At 42.4% G+C, this 23436-nt stretch overlaps 2 protein-coding genes and 1 long non-coding RNA gene across 6 annotated transcripts in view; 1 reads left to right on the forward strand and 2 right to left on the reverse strand.

Moving 5' to 3' along the window:
• Window positions 1-15121, reverse strand: part of POC1B (POC1 centriolar protein B) — a 102306-nt gene extending 87185 nt beyond the window's left edge. The window contains exons 1-2 of one of the 4 annotated variants that reach the window (XR_007129349.1): window positions 14833-14993; window positions 14118-14202 (exon numbers count right to left, since the gene is read on the reverse strand). Coding sequence is in view for 2 of the 4 variants with exons in the window: in XM_047740779.1 (XP_047596735.1) it covers window positions 14118-14202; window positions 14833-14847 (100 nt within the window). In the remaining 2 variants the exon portion in view is untranslated. Of the gene's footprint in view, window positions 1-14117; window positions 14203-14832 lie in introns of all 4 variants that reach the window. The other 3 variants (XM_047740779.1, XM_047740777.1, XM_047740778.1) reach the window with 3 other exon arrangements.
• GALNT4 (polypeptide N-acetylgalactosaminyltransferase 4) lies at window positions 8473-13857 on the reverse strand. The gene has a single exon (XM_047740776.1). It carries the CDS (start codon window positions 13568-13570, stop codon window positions 11834-11836), a length of 1737 nt encoding a protein of 578 aa, XP_047596732.1. The 5' UTR covers window positions 13571-13857; the 3' UTR covers window positions 8473-11833.
• LOC125106553 (uncharacterized) lies at window positions 14099-17157 on the forward strand. Its single transcript, XR_007129350.1, has 3 exons — window positions 14099-14235; window positions 15168-15302; window positions 17115-17157. It is a non-coding gene; the product is annotated as an uncharacterized LOC125106553 (long non-coding RNA).
• Window positions 17158-23436: the final 6279 nt, after the last annotated feature.

Genomic DNA, 23436 nt, shown 5'->3' on the forward strand with positions numbered 1-23436 from the left:
CCCTTAAGCTAGTCTCTGTGACCTTCTCTACTATGTGTCATTCATTCTTGAGGTACTACCTTCCAGAATCATTTCTAGACCTATGACCTCTGTTGCCTCCGCTCAGCTAGGATGTCACCGCTTCGGCTCTACCTGACTGTGGGCTCACCTTGTGTGTTTCCCTCCTTGTAGTAATCATCACAGTTTTGCACTCTCTGTTGCTTAATGCCTGAATACAGTTGCCTCATACATTTTGTCTCATTTTTTGGTGGTTTTCAGGCAGGAGGGCAATTTCAGTTAACAATTACCCTGTCCTAACTAGAGATGGAAGGATGCCTTCTTCTAATAGTTACATAGTATTCTATTGTGTAGCTACACCTTAACTTATTTAACCAGACTAATTGTGTACAGCTTTGCCCTTTCACAAACGATGCCATATTGTTGTACATGTGTCATTTCTGGTGTGTCCAAGTATATCTCTGTGATTAATTCCCAAACGAATTATGAATGGGTCTAAGAATACATGTTTTTAAACTTACAAAAAGGTCTGTGATTACAATATAGTATCTTTCACAACTTTATACATTTGGATTATATCCCTCTTGGACTTTTTTATCCCATATTCATGAGAGTCCCAATAATTCAGGTTACCTTCATAAAGAAATTATTTTTTATTTTTTTAAAGATTTTATTTATTTATTTGACAGACAGAGATCACAAGTTGGCAGAGAGGCAGGCAGAGAGAGAGAGAGAGAGAGGAGGAAGCAGGATCCCTGCTGAGCAGAGAGCCCAATGTGGGGCTCGATCCCAGGACCCTGGGATCATGACCCGAGCCGAAGGCAAAAGCTTTAACCCACTGAGCCACCCAGGCATCCCCATATAGAAATTATTGAATCTTTCAACTATTTCAGAGGTCTTTCTATATATTCTGGACCTAATTATGTCCCACTTGTACTCCACTACCAGAAGTAAACTCAAATTTCTAATTTGAGGACACCCTGACTTTGTACTTCCTTCTGCATTTCCAGGTTCATGCTTGTCTTTCGGTCACAAAAGAGACTCCAGGCTGCCTTTTCCAAGGAAAAATAAACAAGGACATCCTCTAAGGAAATTGACAAGAAGGAGTTTTCTGTAACTATTTTTAAGAAATGAAAAATATATAATTCCCAAGCACATGTATCTATAAACTTAGATAAAGGAGAGAAGGCTGCCCAATAAAAAGATAATATTCTAATCTTCGCTAGATCAACTTTAATACCTATCTAATACCTTCAGAATTAGTTTGTGCTCTCCAAGCACTGGGTAATAATATAAGTAAGTGATGGCACTAAATGAACATTCCTCTGCCCTGAAAGAGGGACTATTTAATCATGTTTTCCTTCTAGCTGACACTAAGTAATTATCTTACTAGTGTAAGATTGGTCTAAAAGGAGCTGTGGGTGCTTTAAAAATAATCTTTAGTAATGATAACCTGGAGAAACTTAATTTAACTTATTCAAATTCCACATCTCTATGAGGATGGACAGTCATAACGGAATGCACCTTTACTGAGTTGTTACTATGGGCCAAGTACTTTTAAAGACTTCATAAGCATTATTTTATTTAATCATCATAACAAGGCAGGTAAATATTATTATTCTTCTTGTATAGATGAGGAAAGAAATAAACCTTAGCAAGGTTAGGTAATTTGTCCAAGATCATGGAGGCAGAAAGTAATGGAGTCCATTTTTAAGCCATTTCAATCAGACTCCAAAGTCTGGCCAATTAACCAATAACCTGGTGCTTTGAGAAGCATGGGGGATTTATAGATTCTCTCCATTAGAATTACTGGGAACCTTGTTTAAAACATGTATTTCCGAAACTCTTGGTTTCGGCTCAGGTCATGATCTCAGAGCTGTGAATCCAGCCCCACAGTGGGCTTTATGCTCTGCAGAGTTTACTTAAGTTTCCCTCCCTCCTCTTCTCATGTACACCCTCCCCCTCTCTCAAATAAATAAATAAATAAATAAACAAACATTTTTTTTTTTAATGTCTATTTCCAGGTGTACCTGGGTGGCTCAGTTGGTTAGGCATCTGCCTTCAGCTCAAGTCATGATCCCAGGGTCCTGGGATTCAGCTGTGCACTGGGTTCCCTGCTCAGCCAGGAAGCCTGCTTCTCCCTCTCCCTCTGTCTACTGATCCTCCTGCTTGTGCCCCCTCTCTCCCTCCCTCCCTCTATCTCTTTGTCAAATAAATAAATAAAATTGTTTTTTAAAAAATGTGTATTTCCAGCAAATTAAGCATTGTTTGGGGTGAGACCAAGGAATCTGAATTTTTTTAACCACCTTCTCGTTTAAGTCTGATGTACTTCAAAACTAGAGAAATATGGCACTCTGCTACTGCCTCTCAGTGCATACACTAGATTACTTTAGTACTTGGGAGTAATTTTTTGAACTAAAACAGTAGGGGAAACTTTAACAAAGCTACTACACAGATTGCCATCAAGAACCCTAATAGAAAAAGAGTATCTGGCAAACTTTTACTATGATTTCACCAAGAGGAAAACAACTTAGAAATTCTAAATTTCATTCTGCTCCTATTCGAAAGAAAGAAAGAAAGAAAGAAATTAACTTTTTTTTTTTTTTACTATGATTTATTCTACAAATAGCCCAAAGGCTAATAAATAGGAATTGAGTCGATGACAGGATAACCTTGAAGGAAAAAAAGGGGGGGAAAGTGACAACTTCAATGTTAAAATTATACAAATTTAAATAAAAACTTCTAAAGTACAACACAGATTCTACAAACCACATGACAGTACTTTTAAAACTTTCTAATGTTTAAATAAACTTGAGTGCTGCCCTCTGAAAAATTAGCCTAATGCAAAAAATGTGGCTCCAGAATCAGACTCCAAACCAGGCCCAGCCAGGCTACAGAGCTTCAGAAAAGTCACTGAACCTTCATCCAGAACAAGGAATGGAAACACTTCACAGGCTACTGTTTGTTCCCATTCCCCTCTCCTCTGATCCTTCCCAAATCACTCTGTGAAACCCAGCCTTCAAAAAGGCTGCCAAGTATAAATGTTCTATTTCCCTCAGTCATGTTCTATTGTTCTATTTCCCCCAGCCATGACCAGAAGTTGAAGTCCTGAGCCTCTCGGGTCATCAGTCACATGTACTCACTCCCACAATGCTTGGATGTCCCCTTAGTTGACCTTTAGTGACCCTAACACCTATGCCTTCTCTGCTTTCTGAAAGTTACCACTCGCCCAGAGGAACATCCACTAGATGATCTCCCTTCTACCCTCCACCTCCTCCATGAAAGTCCCTTCTCAACCACTTATGCCTGACTCTGCTTGGGAACCCCAAGTTCCCTGAAACCCTTTCAAGTGACAATCATTTTCTCTTTCACATTTCACCTACCCCAGGTCACAGTTTTCCTCTCCGACTCCTGATATTAGTTCATTCAAAAGATATCTCACCCCCATGTAACACGTAAGGCATTGTGGCAAGGGCAGGGAAAGTCCTAAGTAACAAAATAGACAAAATCTCTAAACGGGGAGCTACTGACATTCAGATGAAGAGGAGGAAAACAAGTCAACAACAGGCAAACATATCATTTTACCTTCTGCTAACAGACATGAAAGATAAGTCAGGAAGACCCAATAAGAATTGTGTGTGGGGGGACGCCTGGGTGGCTCAGTCGGTTAAGCGGCTGCCTTCAGCTCAGGTCATGATCCCAGGGTCCTGGGATCGAGTCCCGCATCAGGCTCCTTGCTCAGCAGGGAGCCTGCTTCTCCGCCTCTGCCTGCCACGCTGCCTGCTTGTGTGCTCTCTCTTTCTCTCTCTCTCTCTAATAAATAAATAAATAAAATCTTAAAAAAAAAAAAAAGAATTGTGTGTGGGGGTAGAATACTTAATTCAGATGGAGTTATCAGTAGCATTTTAAGTAGAGGCATCAAGGACAAGAAGGAGTCAGCCAAGCCGAGTGAAGAGTGAAGAGCATTTCAGACTAAGGGGATAACTAAGACTCTCCAAAGCCCTTTATTTCCGCGCTTCCTCCGTAACTTGTTCATGGCACACCCTGCGTCATGTCATCAGCAGAACCTGAACACTTCGCAGATCACGAATCGAAAGCCATCATCCTCTGACAACCTGCATTCCTTAAAGCATAGTCAAGTAACTTCTATCGCATGAAGAACTCCAATCCATTGACCTATATTCTCCTTGAGGCTCTCTCCATTTCTCCCTCCACTTAATAATCTTCATTTCTCTCCTTACCCAACTGATAATCCTTCTCTTACACATATATTCAACCCCTTGACCCTCCCTCCCTCCTTCAAATTTCCCCAGCGGAGTCCCAATCACTCTGCCTTTCCTGGGATGATATCTGTACCAGTCAAAAGGGCTAGACGCACCCCAAACAGATTGGAAACACTATAAATTCAGAACCACTAATTTCACATGGATCTTCCATACTGTCCAGCAGTGCCTCATTCTGCGAGAGTCCCCTCCCCACTCTCCTAATGACACGGAGCCTGATGTGGGGCTCAATCGCACAACCCTGAGATCATGACCTGAGCCAAAATCAAGACTGAGACGCTTAACTGAGCCACCCAGGCGCCCCTGCTAATGACGATGTAATATCATCTCCTCTCAATTCAACAATTCTACCCCACCCTGGACCTTGGCTTTCATGATCCCTGCTGCCATGGTTTTTCTCCTATCCTTCTGATTATCCCTTCTTAGATTCTTTTGCCATTTCTTCTTCTGGTCTAGAGGGTGGAGATCTTTAGGGCTCAGCCTTGGCCCATCTGCCCTCATTGTTCTATGTTCTTCCCAGGTGACCTCAAATATTCCCATGACTTTGCTAAAATCAAAAACAAATGGAGACCAGCCTTGAAAATTCCCTGAGCAGACAAAACCCATTTAGTCATACAAAGATTAATTTGGCTTATTTTGTAAAACTAACTTGACCTGGGTCATTTCTTGCTTATGTCCCTGGAAATCTTAAGCAAAACTTGAACTGTTTCCAAGGTAACTGCTGACCAACACCCTATCATTTAAGAGAATTCTAATATTACAAGCAATCAGTATGAAGACTAAAGTCACTGCTTTCTTACTATAAAAGCTGCTTCATAATGTACCTCTGAGCCTCATGCCATGTTTTGAGTTGCTCCCAGTTTGCAAACTGTCTTTATGGTATGCGCACAATAAACTTTTATTAACAACTGTTCCACGGATTGCTTGGTTTTACCTCTGTTATTTCTGAATTTTTGACAACTTTAAATACCATCCTTATGCTAATAACTCCCACATTTTTCTCTTTCACAGATTACTAGCCTAGTTTGAAGACCATCATCATCTCCTGCTGTTATTACTAAAATCGCTCCTAACTGATTTCTCTACTAATAGTTCAGTCTCCACATAGTAGCCACAATCATTTTTTTTTTTTTTTTTTTTGTCAGAGAGAGTGAGCACAGGCAGACAGAGTGGCAGGCCGAGGCAGAGGGAGAACCAGGCTTCCCACTGAGCAAGGAGCCCGATGTGGGGACTCGATCCTAGGATGCTGGGATCATGACCTGAGCCGAAGGCAGCCGCATAACCAACTGAGCCACTCAGGCGTCCCCACAATGATCTTTTTGAAGTATAAATCACATCATGCCATTCATTCCCATACTTAAAACCCCTCAACAACTTTTTATAACTCTCAGAACAAAATCCTAAAACATGGCCTCTGTCTTAGTATTCTGCAGCTGCCATAAGAAATTGCCACAAGGGGGTGCCTGGGTGGCTCAGTGGGTTAAGCCTCTGCTTTGGGCTCAGGTCATGATCTCAGGGCTCTGGGATGGAGTTCCGCATCAGGCTCTCTGCTCGGCAGGGAGCCTGCTTCCCCCCAACCCCTGTCTGCCTCTCTGCCTACTTGTGGTCTCTCTCTCTCTCTGTCAAATAAATAAAACCTTAAAAAAAAAAAAAAAGAAAGAAAGAAAAAAGTAATTTCCATAAACTTAGAGGCTTAATACAAAGGAAATTCTCTTGTGTAGTTCTGAAGGCCAGAAGTACAAAATCAAGGTGTTGGCAGGAATCTCTCTAAAGTTCTAAAGGGGATTCCATTCCCTGCCTCTTCCAATGTCTGAGGCCTCCAGAAGTTCTTTGGCTTGGGGCTGCGTGACTCCAATCTCCGCCTCTGGCTTCACGTGGCCTCCTCCTATTTCCTCTGTGTGTCTCTCTTAAGAACAATTGTCACTGGATTCAAGGCTCACCAAGATAATCCAGGATAATCTCTTTTGGAGATTCTTAATAACATCTGGAAAGAACTTTTTTTCCCCAAATAAGGTTATATTTACAGGCTTCAGGAACATGTTTAAGGTGCTACCATTTGACCCACTCTAGCCTCCAAGACGTTAGCTGAAATGCCTCTGCCTTCCCCCGCAAACTCATCTACCAAAGCTCGCTCTCTTCCTTTGTTCCCCGGCTTTACCCTTCTGGAATTCTTTTTAAGTAAAATTTTTTAAATGTTTGTGTATGTATGTACGTACGTACATATGTACATACTCTACACCCAATGCCAGGCTTGAACTCACAACCCAGAGTCCATGAGTCATACACTCTTCTGAATGAGCCAGCCAGTTGCCTCTGGCCTTCTTCTATTTCCTTGATCAAGGACAAGTTCTTTCCCACTTTTGGTTTTTGCATATGCTATTCTCTCTCCAGCCTTTGCCTGGCTAACTCCACCTCCAGGTCTTGAGTGAAATCTAACTCCCACAAAGGAGTGTCCCTTAACCCCATAAACTTATGTCACCACTGTTCTTCCTCAAAGCACTCTTCCTTTTCTTCATACTGTGCCCCTCTTTTCCTGTTTCACATTGTACCGGCACATGATTTATGTGCTTCTTAGTATCTATCATTGGACTGTGAGTTCTTTATACCCCCTGAGAAAGCACATGTGTTTTGTTAACCTCTATATGTATACCCAGAGCATAAGCCAGTATCTGGCACCACTAGCATTAACTAAATAAAGGAATACTAAATAAATAGAGTACCTCCCATTTCCCTCTTTGAACAAGATTATATACATGCAAATGAGAGGGGTAGAAGGGTGACCAGAGAGCCAAGGACCGCTGGCCTGTAGCACACAACTCTCTCAGGTCAGCCTGAGAAAGTGACTGAATTTGGCACAAAAGGAAAAGTAGCGGCTGATTATTAGCAAGTTATAAGGACTATCTACTCTTCAGTTCTGCCATGGACAACTATGTAATTCAGGAACTCATTTCACATATAATCCCTACTTCCTGTTCAAGAGGATTGATTGAGGTTTCTCTGAAGTTTTAGGAAAACATTCCAATACAAATTCATTTGTACTCACAGCCTAATTCACATATATATTAGCTTTCTTAATTCTGCTGAATTACAAAATGACTCAAGCGTTAATAAATCCTGCTGGCCTGTTTTAAAGTCTAATAAGCACAGAGGGACACAGAAATCTTTTCTGGGATACATGAAATTCTCCAGCCTCTTCTTTTCCTCTAATTTTTTTTTTAAATAATTGAGATATAATTCAAATACCATAAATTCACCCTTTGATAGTGTATAATTCAGTGTTTTACCCAAAGCTGTACAACCATTGTCACTATGTAATTCAGAACACTCTCATCACACCCCTCCCCTGCGCACACACACATGCAAAAAACCCCCCAAAACAAAACGAAATTGCCATTAGCAATCATTCTCTACTTCTCCCTCCCCCAGCCCCTGGCAAACATTATATACTGTTTCTATGATTTTCCCAGTCTTTTCTCACTTCCATGAAACTGAAAGAGAGAGAAAATGGTTTGCACAGGGTTGCCGTCACTTAGTAAGACAGCAAGATTATAACATACATACTTATAGTAACACTTTAAACTATACGTACAAAACAAAAGATGAGTAAAAATTTGTTTAGCTCAACTATACATATCCTAAACGTGGCTATAAAACATCTGACGTCTTGGCATAGTGAATCCCCAGTATTCACTTAGAATAGGGATTCCTAGGCAGTGTCTCAGGCTAGGAGAGGCAGGGTGTAGGGCATTAGGCAGAATCACTGAGGAAGAGAGATATGACTGGTGGACAGGAATTGTACTTAGGATGGCGTGATGCAGAGAGAAGGTTAAGGAAAATGTGAGGCTATGTGGTTTATAGAATAGGCATATTTCTTTTTGGCCTAGGGTTTTGAAATTGGTGTTAATGTGCCCAGGTGCTCACCTGTTTCCTTTTATAGTGCCCCCAATAGGTCCCAGAGCTCCCGGATCATTTCCTGTTTGTTTATGAGTAATTAATGCATGCATTAATAGCGCTAACACTTCAGAATGCTTGTTGGTTAATGACACCTTGCAAAATAATTCAGGAATTTTGACTTTTTAACATTCTGCCTGTATTTTCAAACAAGCAAAATTATTATGAACTCACCTCTGTTACAATCAACAAATGTGTACATAGAAACAATGATCCCATAGACTAAAATTATTAGAATCCATTTGCAAAAATAATTAGTCACACATTTTATTTTACGTCTGATCAATACTGCAAAAACCATTAACAAAAGGGAAAAAAAAAGGATAGAAACTGCTCATCACAAAGGAAAAAAATTCATTGTTCAAAAGAGATTAATTGAACCTCAATATTCTTTGTGCTCATTTAAAAATATAATTAAAACAGCAATTTAAAGGGACAAACAAGTCAAAACTAAATATTTTATCCATTAAAATTGAGATCCTAAAACCACTAAGACTCTACAACTTAGAAATAACCTCTTGACTTCAACCTAGAAAAGTTTGATTTGCCAACATATAAGGAATATGCAGGAGTCTACCCCTGGGGAGTAAACAGATTTTCTCATACAAACAAGTTATTCTGAGTTACAGAGATCCTGCAGATGACTAGGTTACCATTTGCTTAAAAGATGACTGCTAGAAATGCCTATTTAAACAATCTACTCATAGAATTGGACACTACATGACAGTGACCATTTAAAATGGAAACCTCTAGTCTACTAAATATTTCACTGAAACTGTCAGTAGCATGTTAAATAACTTAAAAGGTCAACTCTTCATTGTCTACAGCAAAAGACAGCTTTGGTACCAATAAACTGGAATTAGAGAATCAAAATAAATTTTGTTTATAATTTTACAGTATGTTTTTGCAATTAAATTGGAAATGCCTATAGATGAAAATATGAAAGTCTCATTCTTCTGTTACCTACACTATCAGGAGGAATGAAGAACCAGACACTTTCAAGTTATTGATATAAATAAAGCACTATCCTAAAATTCCTTCCAAAAAGATTAATGGGTCACAGCCTACAATTTAGGCAATAGGTAAACAATTAAGTACTTTGCTTTTCAATGCCCCCTTTGCCTTTTGATAGGAGCAGCAAGACACTGGAACAAAAGTAATTCCAGTAAGTACTTCCAGAATACATCAATTTTAGTCTTTCCATTTGATAGGGGGCTAACAAGAACAAAAAAATAAGCAAAAAGAAAAAGGGTAATTTAAATTAAAAAGTAGACTGGGCAAGAGGAGAGGGTGGGTTTAGAACAACTGCTGTCAAACAACCATTTTTGCAAAATTAGGAGTATTCTTATAACTCCTTCTTAAATTACACCCATGGCCATATACAGTGCATATGAAGTTTGGACATTTCTTTGATAAACTTTAAGGTTGCCAAATAACTTAACGAAAGTTATTAACACACTTACATTTTAAGAAGCAAAGGAGAAATAAGCTCTTCGAGTTACATAATACTTTTAAGTTTTGAAATGGTTACCCTAAAAGTTTTTCTTAAATTCACATTCAGCAAAGTTCCTTCTCTCTAGTCATCATGTACACACCGAAAACAACTTTACTTATGAGTACTGTCATCTAATTTTCTATGGAGTATGCATTTTCCATAAATCTAGACCAAAGTGAACTAATATAATTCTAAATTCAGCCTGTGATTTCTGGATATAGCACTAAAATAAAACTAGTAAACATATTTTTTCTTAAAAAAAAATGCTTACTTCTCAGATAATTTGTTTTAGTAAATATTTGTCTTCTTAGCCCAAAAAATTACTTTTAGAGTTTGAAGAGTAAAGATAAAAACAAAATTGGTTCAACGATTGCCAAAATAAAATGAATACAAACACTGACCACAACAACTTCCCACTCAATCCAAACCAAACCACTTCAGTTGAGCTCAGCTCACTTAATTATTTTTTAGGGATTTATTTATTTATTTGAGAGAAAGAGAGACAGAGAGACAAAGGGAGAGTGGAACGAGGGGCAAAGGGAGAGAGAATCTCAAGCAGATACCCCACTTAGTGCAAAGCCCGACATGGGGCTCGAATCCCATGACCCCCGAGATCATGATCTGAGCTGAAATCAGGAGTCAGGCACTTAACTGACTAAGCCACCCAGGCTACCCTCACCTCACTTAATTTTAAAACCGTCCCTCATTTTCAGCTTCATAACGGGACTGAATGTTGTTTAATCACATTATCTGTGTTAAAAATGAAGAGATAAAAAGTGTTATAAAGACTCTAAGAGTGACTATAATGTGTCATAACAACATTTCAGAGCTGGAAGGGATCTCTGAGATCAAATCCAGCACCCACATTTACGGATGAGAAAACTGAGGCCCAAACAGTTGGTCAAAGGACAGGATGACAATCACATTCCATGGCTGAGCTATTCATTCACTCATTCATTCATTCATCCATCCATCCATCCACCCGCCCACTACTGAAAGCTGCCTAAGTGCCAGGCTTGGTGCTAGGGCTGAAAACAGGCTGCCAGGCAGCATACACCAGTGCCCAGACAGTCTTTTTCTTTGTGTTAGGATAAATCCTTAAATGTTCGAATTAGGAAGAACTCCTAGAAGAATCCCACAGCCTTTCTAGCATGAGACCCACTTTCAGTTTCACACATTTCAGTAAATGCAGTTGGGTTTAACTTCAGCGAGCCAATAACTGTGTTTACTTTAAGTGATTAAGCATTAACAAAGGGAAGCACAGTATTGTGAATGAGTCCCTCTCCAGTACATTCATAACTTAAGGAAGTGCAAACAGAAAATATCGCACACACGAAAAAGAGTTCACAGAGAGGACAGCTTACAAAATCAGAGCAATATGAGGTATCAATACAAATCAGTGAATTCTAATAGCTCCAGTTCACCAAGCATGGAATGTAAGTATCTCCCCATTTCATTCAGATGTGGGTATACTTTTCTGAGATGTCTCCATGTTAAAAAGACCTGCAAACTCACATTCAAACTAACGCCCTCTTCCAATGAAACATACATCTATGCCAGGCCTTTTTCCTTAAGATCAACTTTCTTTGATTTCTAGTTGATTAAAGGAAAATTAAAATTTAAAAAAAAACACCTAAAATTTAACGTACTGGCTAAAAGAAATTCAAAACCCATATACAATCAAAATAGCAATAGCTCCAACCGCATATTTATGAGTTTTGATTTTAAAAGGATGGGCATTGAACTTATCCATCAATATAACTCATCACTCATTCTGCTTGGACTTCTACATTCTGTACTATTAAGTCTGGCACTTAAACGTTTTATGTATCTCAATTCAGAGTCAACTTCTTTAAGGAGAAGAAACCACATTGACAAAGCCCTTAAACAAGACAACCCATCAGTAAGGCACTTTGAGAGATTAAACAGCAGCTCTCTATGCACCCACTTTCAGTATTCTATACCCAACGAAACACAGCTTTCAGAGAGCTCTCGCAGATGACCAGTGGGTGATTTCTGATGAAATACAGTCTTTACTGAGGTTTTTCACCAGCTCTTTGACTTTCCTGAAGCTCTAAGCTCAGGAAGAGAGTGCCATTGTGCTCTTCTATTTCTCAAACTTCCAGATTTGATTTTTATCTAGAGCATCACAAGTTCTCATTTGAACATCAGGTCGACCCTCAGGTGTCCGAAAAGCACTAAGACACAGCCCCGAGTGTGGATGAAAAATGGTTCCATCTTCCTTAAAATGCCAAATAATGTTTGCGGGGATAGGGAACCCATCTTTTGGACAATTTTGCATTCCTACATATTTTTTTTGCTCAGGAACCTCTGCACATAACTCTGTCACAGAGTTAAACCTTATTTCTTTGTTTGAAGTATATTCAAAGAATTGATTGCCTCCTTGACCATGGCATCCAAACAGGGAAAGGTGAGCACCTGTGGGGTTGTTGTCAGGAGAATTATAATCTAAACATTCAGAAGAGATACCCATACTGCGGACAGCTCCATGCCAACCTGGCCTATCCTCTGGGACGTGTAAATTAGAAAACACGTTTTTCAAATACCAGTCAAAACTCTGGCACTTCAGCCGTTCACGTAGTAATTTTCTTTCAGAAATATCACCATAAGCTTCTTTCCTTGCTGGAGGGTTTCGATTGTAGAAATGCTCTTTGTACTCGTCCATCCACACTTCTGCTGCCCGAGCAGTATTCTGTAGGAAATTGGGCCGAGCATAGGGCGCCCGCTTGGGGAATACATGCCCCACGTGGGAACACGGGTGGATCTCCAATTTACCTCCACACTGCCAGACCCTAAAAGACAGCTCAAGGTTTTCACCTCCCCACACTTCCATTCCAGTGTCATATGTTCCAAGGTATTGAAAATATTTCTTGCTGACAGCAAACAGTCCTCCAGCCATGGTGGGCGATCTGATTGGGTCAATCCTCGATTTCCGTCTGTCCCTTTCGTGCTTGGGGACAGAATGCCACTGGAAGGTTAAGCGCCAGTCAAATCCACCAATCATGGGCTCCCCAGTCTGCATATAGAATTCAAAAGTATTCCAATCAATGGTATCTATAACAGGACAAACAACTGCCGTCTCATCGTTACTAATTCTTTCCAGAAGTGGTTCTAACCAACCAGAATTACACTCACAGTGACAATCCAGGAAAGTGAGGACATCCCCAGTGGCAAAAGTGGCCCCAATCAGGCGGGCTCTAACCAGCCCCTCCCGCTTATTTGTTCTAATCAGGCGGACTCTATCAAGACTGCTGATGTAAGTTTCGAGCTGTGTCTTCAAATAAACTCTGTCACTCAAGTCATCCACTAAGATGATCTCCTTCAAAAGGACTGCAGGAGAGGTTTCTAAAACACTGTGGATGGTGCGGAGCAAAGTCGACCAGGCTTCATTATAGAAAGCAATGATAACAGAGGTGGTGGGAAGTCTCCTATAATTAAACTTCTTGGATTTACACTCATACATTCTCTTGTCCTCTATGTGGCGATGAAGGGAAATCCTGTCACTGAGATAAATATTAATGGCATATCTCTCAATAAGTTCTTCTTGCTGCTTCAATTCACCCTCGCTGAGCTGGAGTTTGCTGGCTTTGCCCCACTCCCCAAGCGCATGGGAGTCTGCAGGCGGCTTCTTGTAGAGCGGTCGAGACAAATCCTCTGCCTTTTCCCGGGGGTCTGAAAGCTGTTTTGGCCCCTGCTCCCTAGCAAGGTCGGCTGCTGGGGAGGCATGGAAAGTGGAGACCGAGAGTTCCACCAGGATATAGGCCACTGTTAAAAGCGCCAGCAACAGGCAGCTTTTGCCTGCCCAGGTCCACCTCACGGCCATCCGGATCCTCACGGCCAGAGCGCCGACGCGGCCACCAGAGTCACCACGCAGGAGAAGGGCTGGGGACCCGCAGATTGAGTTCCAGGCTCAGGTAGGGGCGAACTCCGAAGCGGGTCTCTCCTCTGACGCAGACGCTCGGCTCCTTTCCAGCCACGGGGACTTCCCGGGGTGACCTGAGACCTCTCGGTCCTTGGCCTCCGGCACAGCCCCCGCTCCTCTCTCCCCGCTTCCTCCAGCTCTTCTCACAACTTTTCACAAACTCTCTCGCCAGCACCCCACCCTCCCTGGGCCGAGGACAAACCCCTCCCCTTCCCACTCACTCCTCCTGGTGGTTAGTTCGCGAAAGTCGCCGGCCGGGCCCAGGCCCGCGGGCGGCTCTGGGGGCCGGGATGGGGGCGGGACCGACGCGACCCAGGTGCGTGCGTCTCCGGCCGCGCTCGACCTCCGCCCCGGTCCCCGGTGGTGCTCCCGCGGCCCAGGGTGGACGGGCACGGTGTCGGACCAGTCGAGCATGTCCCTCCTCACAAACAGAGAGAAAAACACTTACCGAGTTGTTTGCCGCTGGGACTGAAGTCCACGGAGGTGATCGCAGCTTTGTGGCCCTTAAAATATCGCTCCAGAACGGGGTCCTCCTGGGAAGGAAAGTTGTCAAGTTTTGCCGGCAGGTGCAGACCTCGGACGCGGGGGTTCCGGGATCAGGGCGGTCCCCTCCCCCGGAGTCCAGCCCCGGAGCGGCCACACCGGCGGGCGCCTGCGGACACACGCTCGGACCGCCGCCGGGGGACGCCGGGCGCCGGCCTCCCGCGCGGAAACCTGCCAAACCCGCCGCGGGCGCTTCCCAGAGTCGGCCGCGCCCGCGGGGCCACCCCCGGCGGCTCATCCGAATGCGCGTTCCCGGGCCCCGGCCGCGGGCTCCGAGTCGCGGCTGCCAGGCGGGGCCCCGGCTTCGCTACTTTTTAAACCTGCCCGGTGATTCTGACGCAGGCGCTCCGCGGAAACCCTCGGAGAATTCTAGCGGCCATGGGGCTGCCCCGGCTCAGTCCGGGGCTCCGGGGCGCGGGGAGGAGCGCCCGGGGTCTGGCCAGAACTCGGCCCCAGTAGCAGAGAGTGGGATGTGGACGCCCCGGGGCGAGGGGCGAGGGGCTCTCAGGACGGGGCTGCGGACGCCGCCTCCATCTCCCGCCAGGTGCGAGCGCTGCCCGGGCCTGGCGCCGCAGCCCCCGGCACCAGCTCCGGGGAGGCGCCCCCCAGCCCCTCCTTACCAGGGCGGAGGCCATGGGAGGCGCGGTCGGCGCCGGGCTCCAGCCCGCTGGGGGAGCCGGGGAAGGGAGGGGATGGGGTAGGAGGGGGGACCGTGCGGCGCCCGGAACTGTCTGCCCAGAGCGGCGGCGCCTCCCGGTCACTACAACAACGGCGGCCCAGTCAAACCCCACGCTCCAGGCGTGGCCAGTCGAACCCCGAGGTGTCGCCGGCGCAGCCAGAAGCCGGGCCGCCGCGGGCTGGCAAGCGGGGCGCTCCGGGGTCAGGTGTGACCACCCACGAGACCCAAAGTTTACTAACGCACGCTCTCCCCTCTGCTTGAAACTATGAAGTACAGCAGTCACCGGGATGGAAATGAGACCGAGGGGAGGAAGCGAGACGAGTCTGTGATCGATGCAATCGGAGTTCTGCTGCACGTTAAAGAGACAGCACCCACGAATTTGAAGAGGGTCCGCAACTGCTTAATGACCGGGTAAGGGAGTTTGGATCTGAAGTTGGGCAGCTCGATATTATTAATATTCACACATGAACTAAGCCTCTGAAGGACACATTTTAACTTATTTAATCACTACTTTTGACACAATACGCTTTGTGGTATAAATATGGATGCTGGATAAACTTGAATGAAGAAGGAATGTTATGCTGTTATGCATCCACTTAATGTTTTTCTGTTAATGGGTTTCTATGCTCTGCTCATTACCGTTTGCTTTAGAGCCCCAGACTCACAGGGCAGCATGTTGAAAGTCTGTTGGAACCCTTAGAAAGAAACTTGTTGTCTTGTTTAAATTATTAGGACACGTAGTAACTACCGCCCTGGTACAGCAGGCTTTCTTACACATTGTATCTGCACTTCGGCAACACTATGAGGTCGATAGAGTGACAAAATGTTACCAAGGTTTACAAGTTATAAATTTCATTCCTAGATATTTTACGTATAATTGTCAAAGATCCCAGAGTCACATTTTCGAATTCTAAATCTGTATCCTTTTTAACCCTCCCTCAAAGCAGGAAGGACTCAGCTGAAAACTGCATATAAGATAAACATTATTGGCAGCAAAAAATGACATAATGGACCACACCTGGCAAGATGCATGTTCGATGTAGATGAAAGGTGTACTGCATCTCTTAATTATAGGTGCTCTGGTTACCTAGTGATAGAATTTAGTTTTAGTAAATACTGTACATAGCAACTAAGCAGCTAGGAAATAACTTTAGATTCAGTATTTCAGTTTGACTTGAAGGCATTCTTAAAAATAATGCTGGATGCTGGTTTGAATGTAAAATGCTGTAGCTCTGTGGAAAACAGTTGGGCACTTCCTCAGTAAGTTAACTCCTAGTTTTTAAAAGAAAAGTGTTGAAAGTGGGGACTAGAACAGATACTTGTACATCTAAGTTCATAGCAGCATTATTCATAACAGTCAAAAAGTGGGAAGAACTCACATGTCTAACAGGTGAATCTACAAATAAAATGTGATAAGTACATAACAATGACTGTTATTTGGTCATAAAAAGGAATAAATTTCTGATACATACTACAACATGAGTGAAATTTGAAAACAATGTGCTAAGTGAATAAGCCAGACACAAATGTGCATATATTGCATGATCCCATGTATAGGAGGTACCTCAAATAGTTGGATTCATAGAGACAGAAAGTAGAATGTAGGCTACCAGAGCTGGTGAGGGCAAGGGAGAATGGAGAATTATTGTTTAATGGGTGCAGAGTTACTGTTTGAGATGATGACATTCTGGAGATAGGTACTAGGGATGATGGAAAACATTGTGAATGTATGTCATGGCAGTGACTTGTACACTTAAGAATAAAGCGGTAAATTTGGTGTTGTATATATTTGACTACAATCAAAAATAATAATTCTGGAAACTCTGAAGAATGACCAGGACCTCTGGATTTCTCATAGCCAGGATATGTCTGATCATGGGTATAGCAGATTAAGAAAAAGGAAAAGGACGGATGTAGAAACTAGTTCAGAAGAAAAGAGAAGTTTTTAAATATAGATTTTTCTCTAAGTCTTTTAGTTAAAGATTTTAAACTTTCTAGTTATCAAAAAACACATGTTCTTTACTGAATAGAAGGAAAACTATCACCTACTGGCCTATCACCTAAAAGTTGGCCTTAAAAACTTTTTGGCATCTACCTTCGGTGTGCTCGGTACATGCTCAGTACTCCTCTAAGTAACTTACAAAATTTGACATAGTCCTCACAAGAATAATATTATTACCATGTTTCTTTTAAAAAAAAATTATTTTATTATTTATTTGTCAGAGAGAGAGAGAGCAAAGGCAGGCAGAGTGGCAGAGAGAGAAGCAGACTCCCCACTGAGCAAGGAGCCCGATGAAGGACTGGATCACAGGACCCTGGGATCATGATCTGAGCCAAAGGCAGCAGCTTAATCGACTGAGCCACCCAGGCATCCCTATTACCATGTTTCTTTATGATGAAATTGATATGCAGAGATGTGAAATTACCTGCCCCAAGTACATAGTTACATCATGATGCCTTTTGCATGATGGCAGGCATATTGTAAATATGTAAAATTCTGTATCCTAGCCTAACAGTAAATTAAAAAAAAAAAAAGCATCTTTGTTTCCATTTCACTGTTCTCTCAGTAGTCCAAACTGCTCCTCCCATGGTTCTTTTCCATATTTGATTTGACTGTGTTTTTATTTGTTATTCCTCACCTTTGCAAACTGCAAAAGCCCAGAGACAGAGATTTGGAAACAAGGCCAAAGTTGGGACTATTTTTTTCCCCTCACCTCAAGCCTGCTTGAATTCACGTAATTCCACTTGCTACAGTAACTTGGAACCACTCCAAACTGCAAATGTATTAATCTGGAAGAAAGCCACGATATTTCACACTATTTGGAAATCCACAAGATAGCATTGGAGGCAAGGTACTACCTAAGACAAATAGATCCTTTAATTAGCTCTCCTTTTCCTAATTTCCCCCTCAAATTAGAAATCAAATGTATCCACTTGAGCACCATAAAAGTTTGTTTTTATGTTAACAGGAGTCTTTCTTAGGTTAGTTGCCTTCAAAGGTTGAAAATTTAGGGATAACACAAAAGTGCCATCTACTGTTCGTATTCTTGTGTAGCACTTGGGAGTGAAACTACTTTGTATCCCGTTTCCAGGCACTGTAATTCCTCTGGATCCAGTTGTTCCAGAGCATAGGAGAATACGTAGAAAGGAAGTTCCAGATCTGTTTGAATCATCAAAGCATTAGTTTTCACTTCCTTTTGTTTTGAGGACCGTCAGTAATTCATTTCAATCAACATTCAGTTTCCAAATCCTGTCAGCCATATCCTCACAATAGAATTTTTCTTGCCATCTTTTTGTCCTTGTTGTTCCTGCTTCTCTACAGGCCTTCTTCCTTCTCTGCCTCCTAGGAAATTTCATACCAAAAGCAAAAATTAATGAGGGAGACTACGTCAAACTAAAATACTTCTGCACAGCAAAAGAAACAAAGAGAAAAGGCAACTATGGAATGGGAGAAAATATTTGCAAGCCATATATTTGATAACAGGTCAATATTCAAAATAGATAAAAACTCACATACTTCAGTAGCAAAAAAAATCAATCTGATTTTAAAAAATGGACAGAGGAACTGTGTAGGCATTTTTTCCCCCCCAAAGAAGTCAGGGCAACTGTTATAGGAAAAAAGTACACATCACTAAGCATCAAGGAAATGCAAATCAGAACCACAGTGAACTATCACCTCACACCTGTTAGAATGGCTACCAGCAAGAAGACAAGAGATAACAAGTGCTGGTGAGGATGTGAAGAAAATGTGTGCTGTTGGTGGCAATGTAACTGGCGTAGCCACTCTGGGAAACAGTACCAAGGTTCCTCGAAACATTAAAAATAGAAATACCATATGATCCAGCAATCCTACTTCTGGGTATATAACCAAAGGAAATGAAAACACATACAAGATATCTGCACTCTCATGTTCTTTGCAGCATTATTTACAATAGCCAAGACATGGAAACAACTTAAGTGTCCATCAAAAGATAAATGGGTGAAGATGGGGTATATGTAATTGGACATACATAATGGAATCGTACTCAGCCATGAAAACAAGAAGGAAATCTTGCCAATAGCAGCAACGTGCATGGACTTGGAGGGCTTTACACTAAGTGAAATAAGTCAAAGATAAATTCTCTGTGATCTCTCACATGCAGAATGTAAAAACATCAAATTCAAGGGGTGCCTGGGTGGCTCAGTGGGTTAAAGCCTCTGCCTTTGGCTCGGGTCATGATCCCAGGATCCTGGGATCGAGCCCCGCATTGGGATCTCTGCTCGAGAGGGAGCCTGCCTCCCCTTCTCTCTCTGCCTGCCTCTCTGCCTACTTGTGATCTCTGTGTCTATCAAATGAATAAATAAAATCTTTTAAAAAAATAAGATAAAACCCATCAAACTCAGAAACAGAGTTGAATGGTGGTTGCCAGGGCCTGAGGGGTGGGGGAAATGGGGGAGATGTTGGTCAAAGTCTACCAACTTTCAGTTATAAGATGAATATGGTCCAGGGATCTAATGCACAGCATGGCGGCTATAGTTAATAATACCGTATTGAATCTTTCAAAGTTACTATAAGAGCAGAATTTTAAGGTTCTTACCAGAACAACAACAACAACAAAATAGCAATGATGTGTTGTAAAGGATGTGTTAACTAATCTGATTGTAGTAAACATTTTGCAATATACCCAAATATCAAATCATCACATTGTACACTGCCCAGTGAGCTGGACCTGGGCACTTGGAGGCTCCTCACTCCCTCCCATGTCCTTGGAATGTAGGTTCTACTTGCCTATCCCACCCTTTCCTGTTCCTAGAGGCTGCTTCAAGGACAGAGCCTTGAGATGGTGATGTGATGGTGAAAACACCTGCACAGTACAGGTAACCAAACCCAGTCTGGGGTAAGCTGGGTAAGCTTTTAAGATTTGGAGACCACATAGGGGATCCATTTACCTTACTGCCACCCAAGACAAGCCTCTTATGTAAGTTCCCTTTGCTGTTATTTTCAAATTTTATTTATTTATTTATTTTTGAATTGTCATTTTAAAAAATTTTATTAAATTTTAAAATTTTTTTTATAAACATATAATGTATTTTTATCCCCAGGGGTACAGGTCTGTGAATCGCCAGGTTTACACACTTCACAGCACTCACCATAGCACATACCCTCCCCAATGTCCATAACCCCACCCGCCTCTCCTGGCCCCTCTCCCCGCAGCCACCCTCAGTTTGTTTTGTGAGATTAAGAGTCACTTATGGTTTGTTTCCCTCCCAATCCCATCTTGTTTCATTTATTCTTTTCCTACCCCCCAAAACCCCCACGTTGCCATTTGCAACGACATGGATGGAACTAGAGGGTATTATGCTTAGCAAAATAAGTCAATCGGAGAAAGACAACTATCATATGATCTCCCTTTGCTGTTATTAAAATTGCCACCTATCACCTACCTGCCTCTTTCTTCATTCTCTCCTTGCCCTCTGCATATAGGGGCCAGTTTCAGCGTACGCCAGGATAACTCCCGAGGGGGTTGTAAACCTACATATACCATACAAGAGCTCAGACAGTAGCCTGAAATTTTTCATTCATTTCCTTTAAATAAATGAGAGTCATCCATTTTAGAATTTAGCTACACAAAGGTAATACAGGTGTTACCGTCTGCTGCCTGGCAGATATTAAGGGCTAGATAGGAGTTGGATTCTAAGGACAGACAGCAACACTGTGACATCTCAGCTTCCGCAGCCCCGCAGACTCAGTCTGAGTCTCCTGGAAGGAGAGGATACAGCAGTAAGTAGAAGAAACTGTGTTACTGTTGTGTCTGCTGAGACACTTGGTACACACTGCACTGCCTGGTAGCCAGGGGGCTAAATGGAAAGCAGAGTGACAAAGGAGGAAGCTCCTACCCAGGTCTGCATAGACCACAGCGTGACCTTGGCACAGTGAAGACTGCTGAGACCTTACTTTGTTGTGAACTATTTAGCTCAAAATTGGATAATTTAAATCAATAGTTCTTAACTAGGACAGCTTCCCTCCCCCACCCCAATCCTGGGATGTTTGGTGATGTCTAGAAATACTGGTGTCACAACGGGGGGATATGGTGCTCCTGACATCTGGTAGACAGAGGTCAGGGTTGCTGCTAAACATCCTACCAGGTACAGGACAGCCTCTGCAGTGATCCAGCCCAAATGTCCCTGGTGCCGAGGTTGAGAAATCTTGACTGAAATGAAAGCGCTTACCACAAAACATGCTCAGTAAATGTCAATTCACCCTTCTGGCCTAATCTCCTGCTGCTCATAAGGTTTCAAATAATTAGTGATCTCCTAAACTTTCCATTAAATATACCAAAGTTTCTTCATTATATGACATACCTTTTAAAAAAAAAAATCATTCTTTTAGCATAATAGCTACCCTTGGGGTGAGCAGAGCATGATGTATAGAGAAGTTGAATCTCTCTGTTGCACACTTGAGAATAATGTAACGTTGTGTGTCAACTACACTCAAAATTTTTTTTAAATTAATCACTGTTTTAGTTTTTTTGAATTGGCATCAGATGTGATAATTTATATATTTTCCCCTCTAACTAGCTGTCATTAAATCATGGTGGGTGTTAATGACATCTTAAACTCTAAAAAAAAAAGGTAGTATACTGTATATATGTCTAAAGTTCTAGGCTTCTATTTTCTGTATGAGATCAGAAGTTCTTGAAATAGTGCCTAGGGACACGAAAAAGTAGCCTATTCATATGTCTGCTGATTTATTATCACCAATTACATAGTTATTAATTGACTTTTCTCTTTGTGCTGCTGAGAAATACTGATGTCAAATTTTGCCCATGCTGATCTTTTTTCTATGATGAATATGCAACACAAGGAAGAAATCAGAAACATTCCCTTTGGTAGAAGTCCTGGGGAGCAAATTGATCAATTCCTTCCAGGAAGAGTTGGGAAACCAGGGCTCCAGGAAAGCTCATTGACATGCCTGACTCTGTTCACCTAGCCAGTGACTGAGTCGAGCCTACAAGTCGACCGTCCAGAATTCAAGTTCACCGCTGCCCCTCGAATCACCACAAATGCGGAATCTCTATCCAAGATGAGTTCAGCAAGAGGTTATCACTTTTTATTCCTCTTCTGAGACTTAGTGACATTCTCTGTGGGACAGAATTTTGGTCCCCAGACTATATTTATTCCACAAACATTGTTGAGCACATGAATGGGAGCCAGGCAGTATATTAGGCATTAAGCATATATAAATAAGCAAAAATGGGTACAAGCGTAGGAAACACTTACCTTTTAAACCTAAGCAGATAACAAGAAGGAGGGAAGGAGTTTTGATTGTAGGGTTGCTAGACACAGGATGAGGTGTCCTGAATTGCATGGATTACATGGGACATACTTACTAATTAAATCAATATTTATCTCAATTTCAACTTTAAACTAGACATCTTGTATTTTTATTTGCTAAATCTAGCAACTCTAGCTAAATGGGAATTGAGGAGAATGGGTAGGTGCAGGCGTTGGCTAAAGGGGGAGCTGCTATATAGTATCTCAGGAATTGTTTCCATGAGGAATGCAGCCCCAGTGTTACCAAATCATTGAAATTATCATGATAATTAGGAAATCTAGAATTTCAGTTAAAATGTCCCTGATTTTAAAAGTTCCATGCTGATTTGGAAATTTTTAAAGACTCATGTGGGCCAAAAAAAAAAAAAAAAAAATTTTTTTTCTCTATAGCTTGTGATGGTGTCAAAGTGAGCCCCAAATAAGACCTGTCTTTCCCACCAAAATGGAGAAGCCGCTGAGTCCTATGGGTTTCAGACAGACAGAAGTCAAAATGTCAGCTATGATCCTGATGAAATAACAGTGAAGAATTTGGCTGAAGTGTACAACAAAACAGGCCTGCTAGCAGGCTCCTGAATTGATCTAACCCTCCTCTCCCCCAGCTCAGCTTTTTACCCCCACAAAGCAGAGTTTACCCTACAGCCAACAGAGCAAACCAGGATATGCCTGCTTCTCGGACAGAAGGATGTGACGAGAGCCAAAGGCGGCAGAGGCTGAACTGAGTGGGTCCCCTTCCTTCTCAGCCCTCCAGGAGACTGTACCCCTACTCTTCCCAGAACCCCTCAAACCCACACCCATTCCAGGAAAGGGAAAGCAAAAGGGTGTTACAGAGAGATACTTCCCACCCTTTCTCTCTCCATTTCTGCTGAGAGATCAAGACAATAGGTGGTAAGCACCCCGCATTCCAATGGGATGGGCCGGAACACCTGTGCAGGACTTGGAAAGAGGTTGCAATCAACCAGTTGTGCGACTTTCAGCAAATATCCATCTCCAGGTTGAGTTCGGACACAAGAGGATTTTTGTGGAGAGACTATCAGTGTGTCTGTTCCCCAGCCCCCCTTCCCATGCATGTGGGGGAAGGGTAGGGGGTCTTTCTCTCTACCCTCAAACTTGCTGAGAGGAGATTAGGCTGTCTTCCAGTTATGTAACCCTTGGGGGCTGCTGAGCACAGTGATGTGATGTGACACATGCCTGTAAAATCAAAAGGCAAAAGGTTATGGTTGGCTGACTACTC

Source organism: Lutra lutra, chromosome 8 (assembly GCF_902655055.1).
Source record: "Lutra lutra chromosome 8, mLutLut1.2, whole genome shotgun sequence".
Taxonomy (NCBI): Eukaryota; Metazoa; Chordata; class Mammalia; order Carnivora; family Mustelidae; genus Lutra; species Lutra lutra.

Bases quoted from the DNA above. Each gene is read 5' to 3' on its own strand.
- GALNT4 (XM_047740776.1), bottom strand. From the start codon at position 13,570: ATGGCCGTGAGGTGGACCTGGGCAGGCAAAAGCTGCCTGTTGCTGGCG.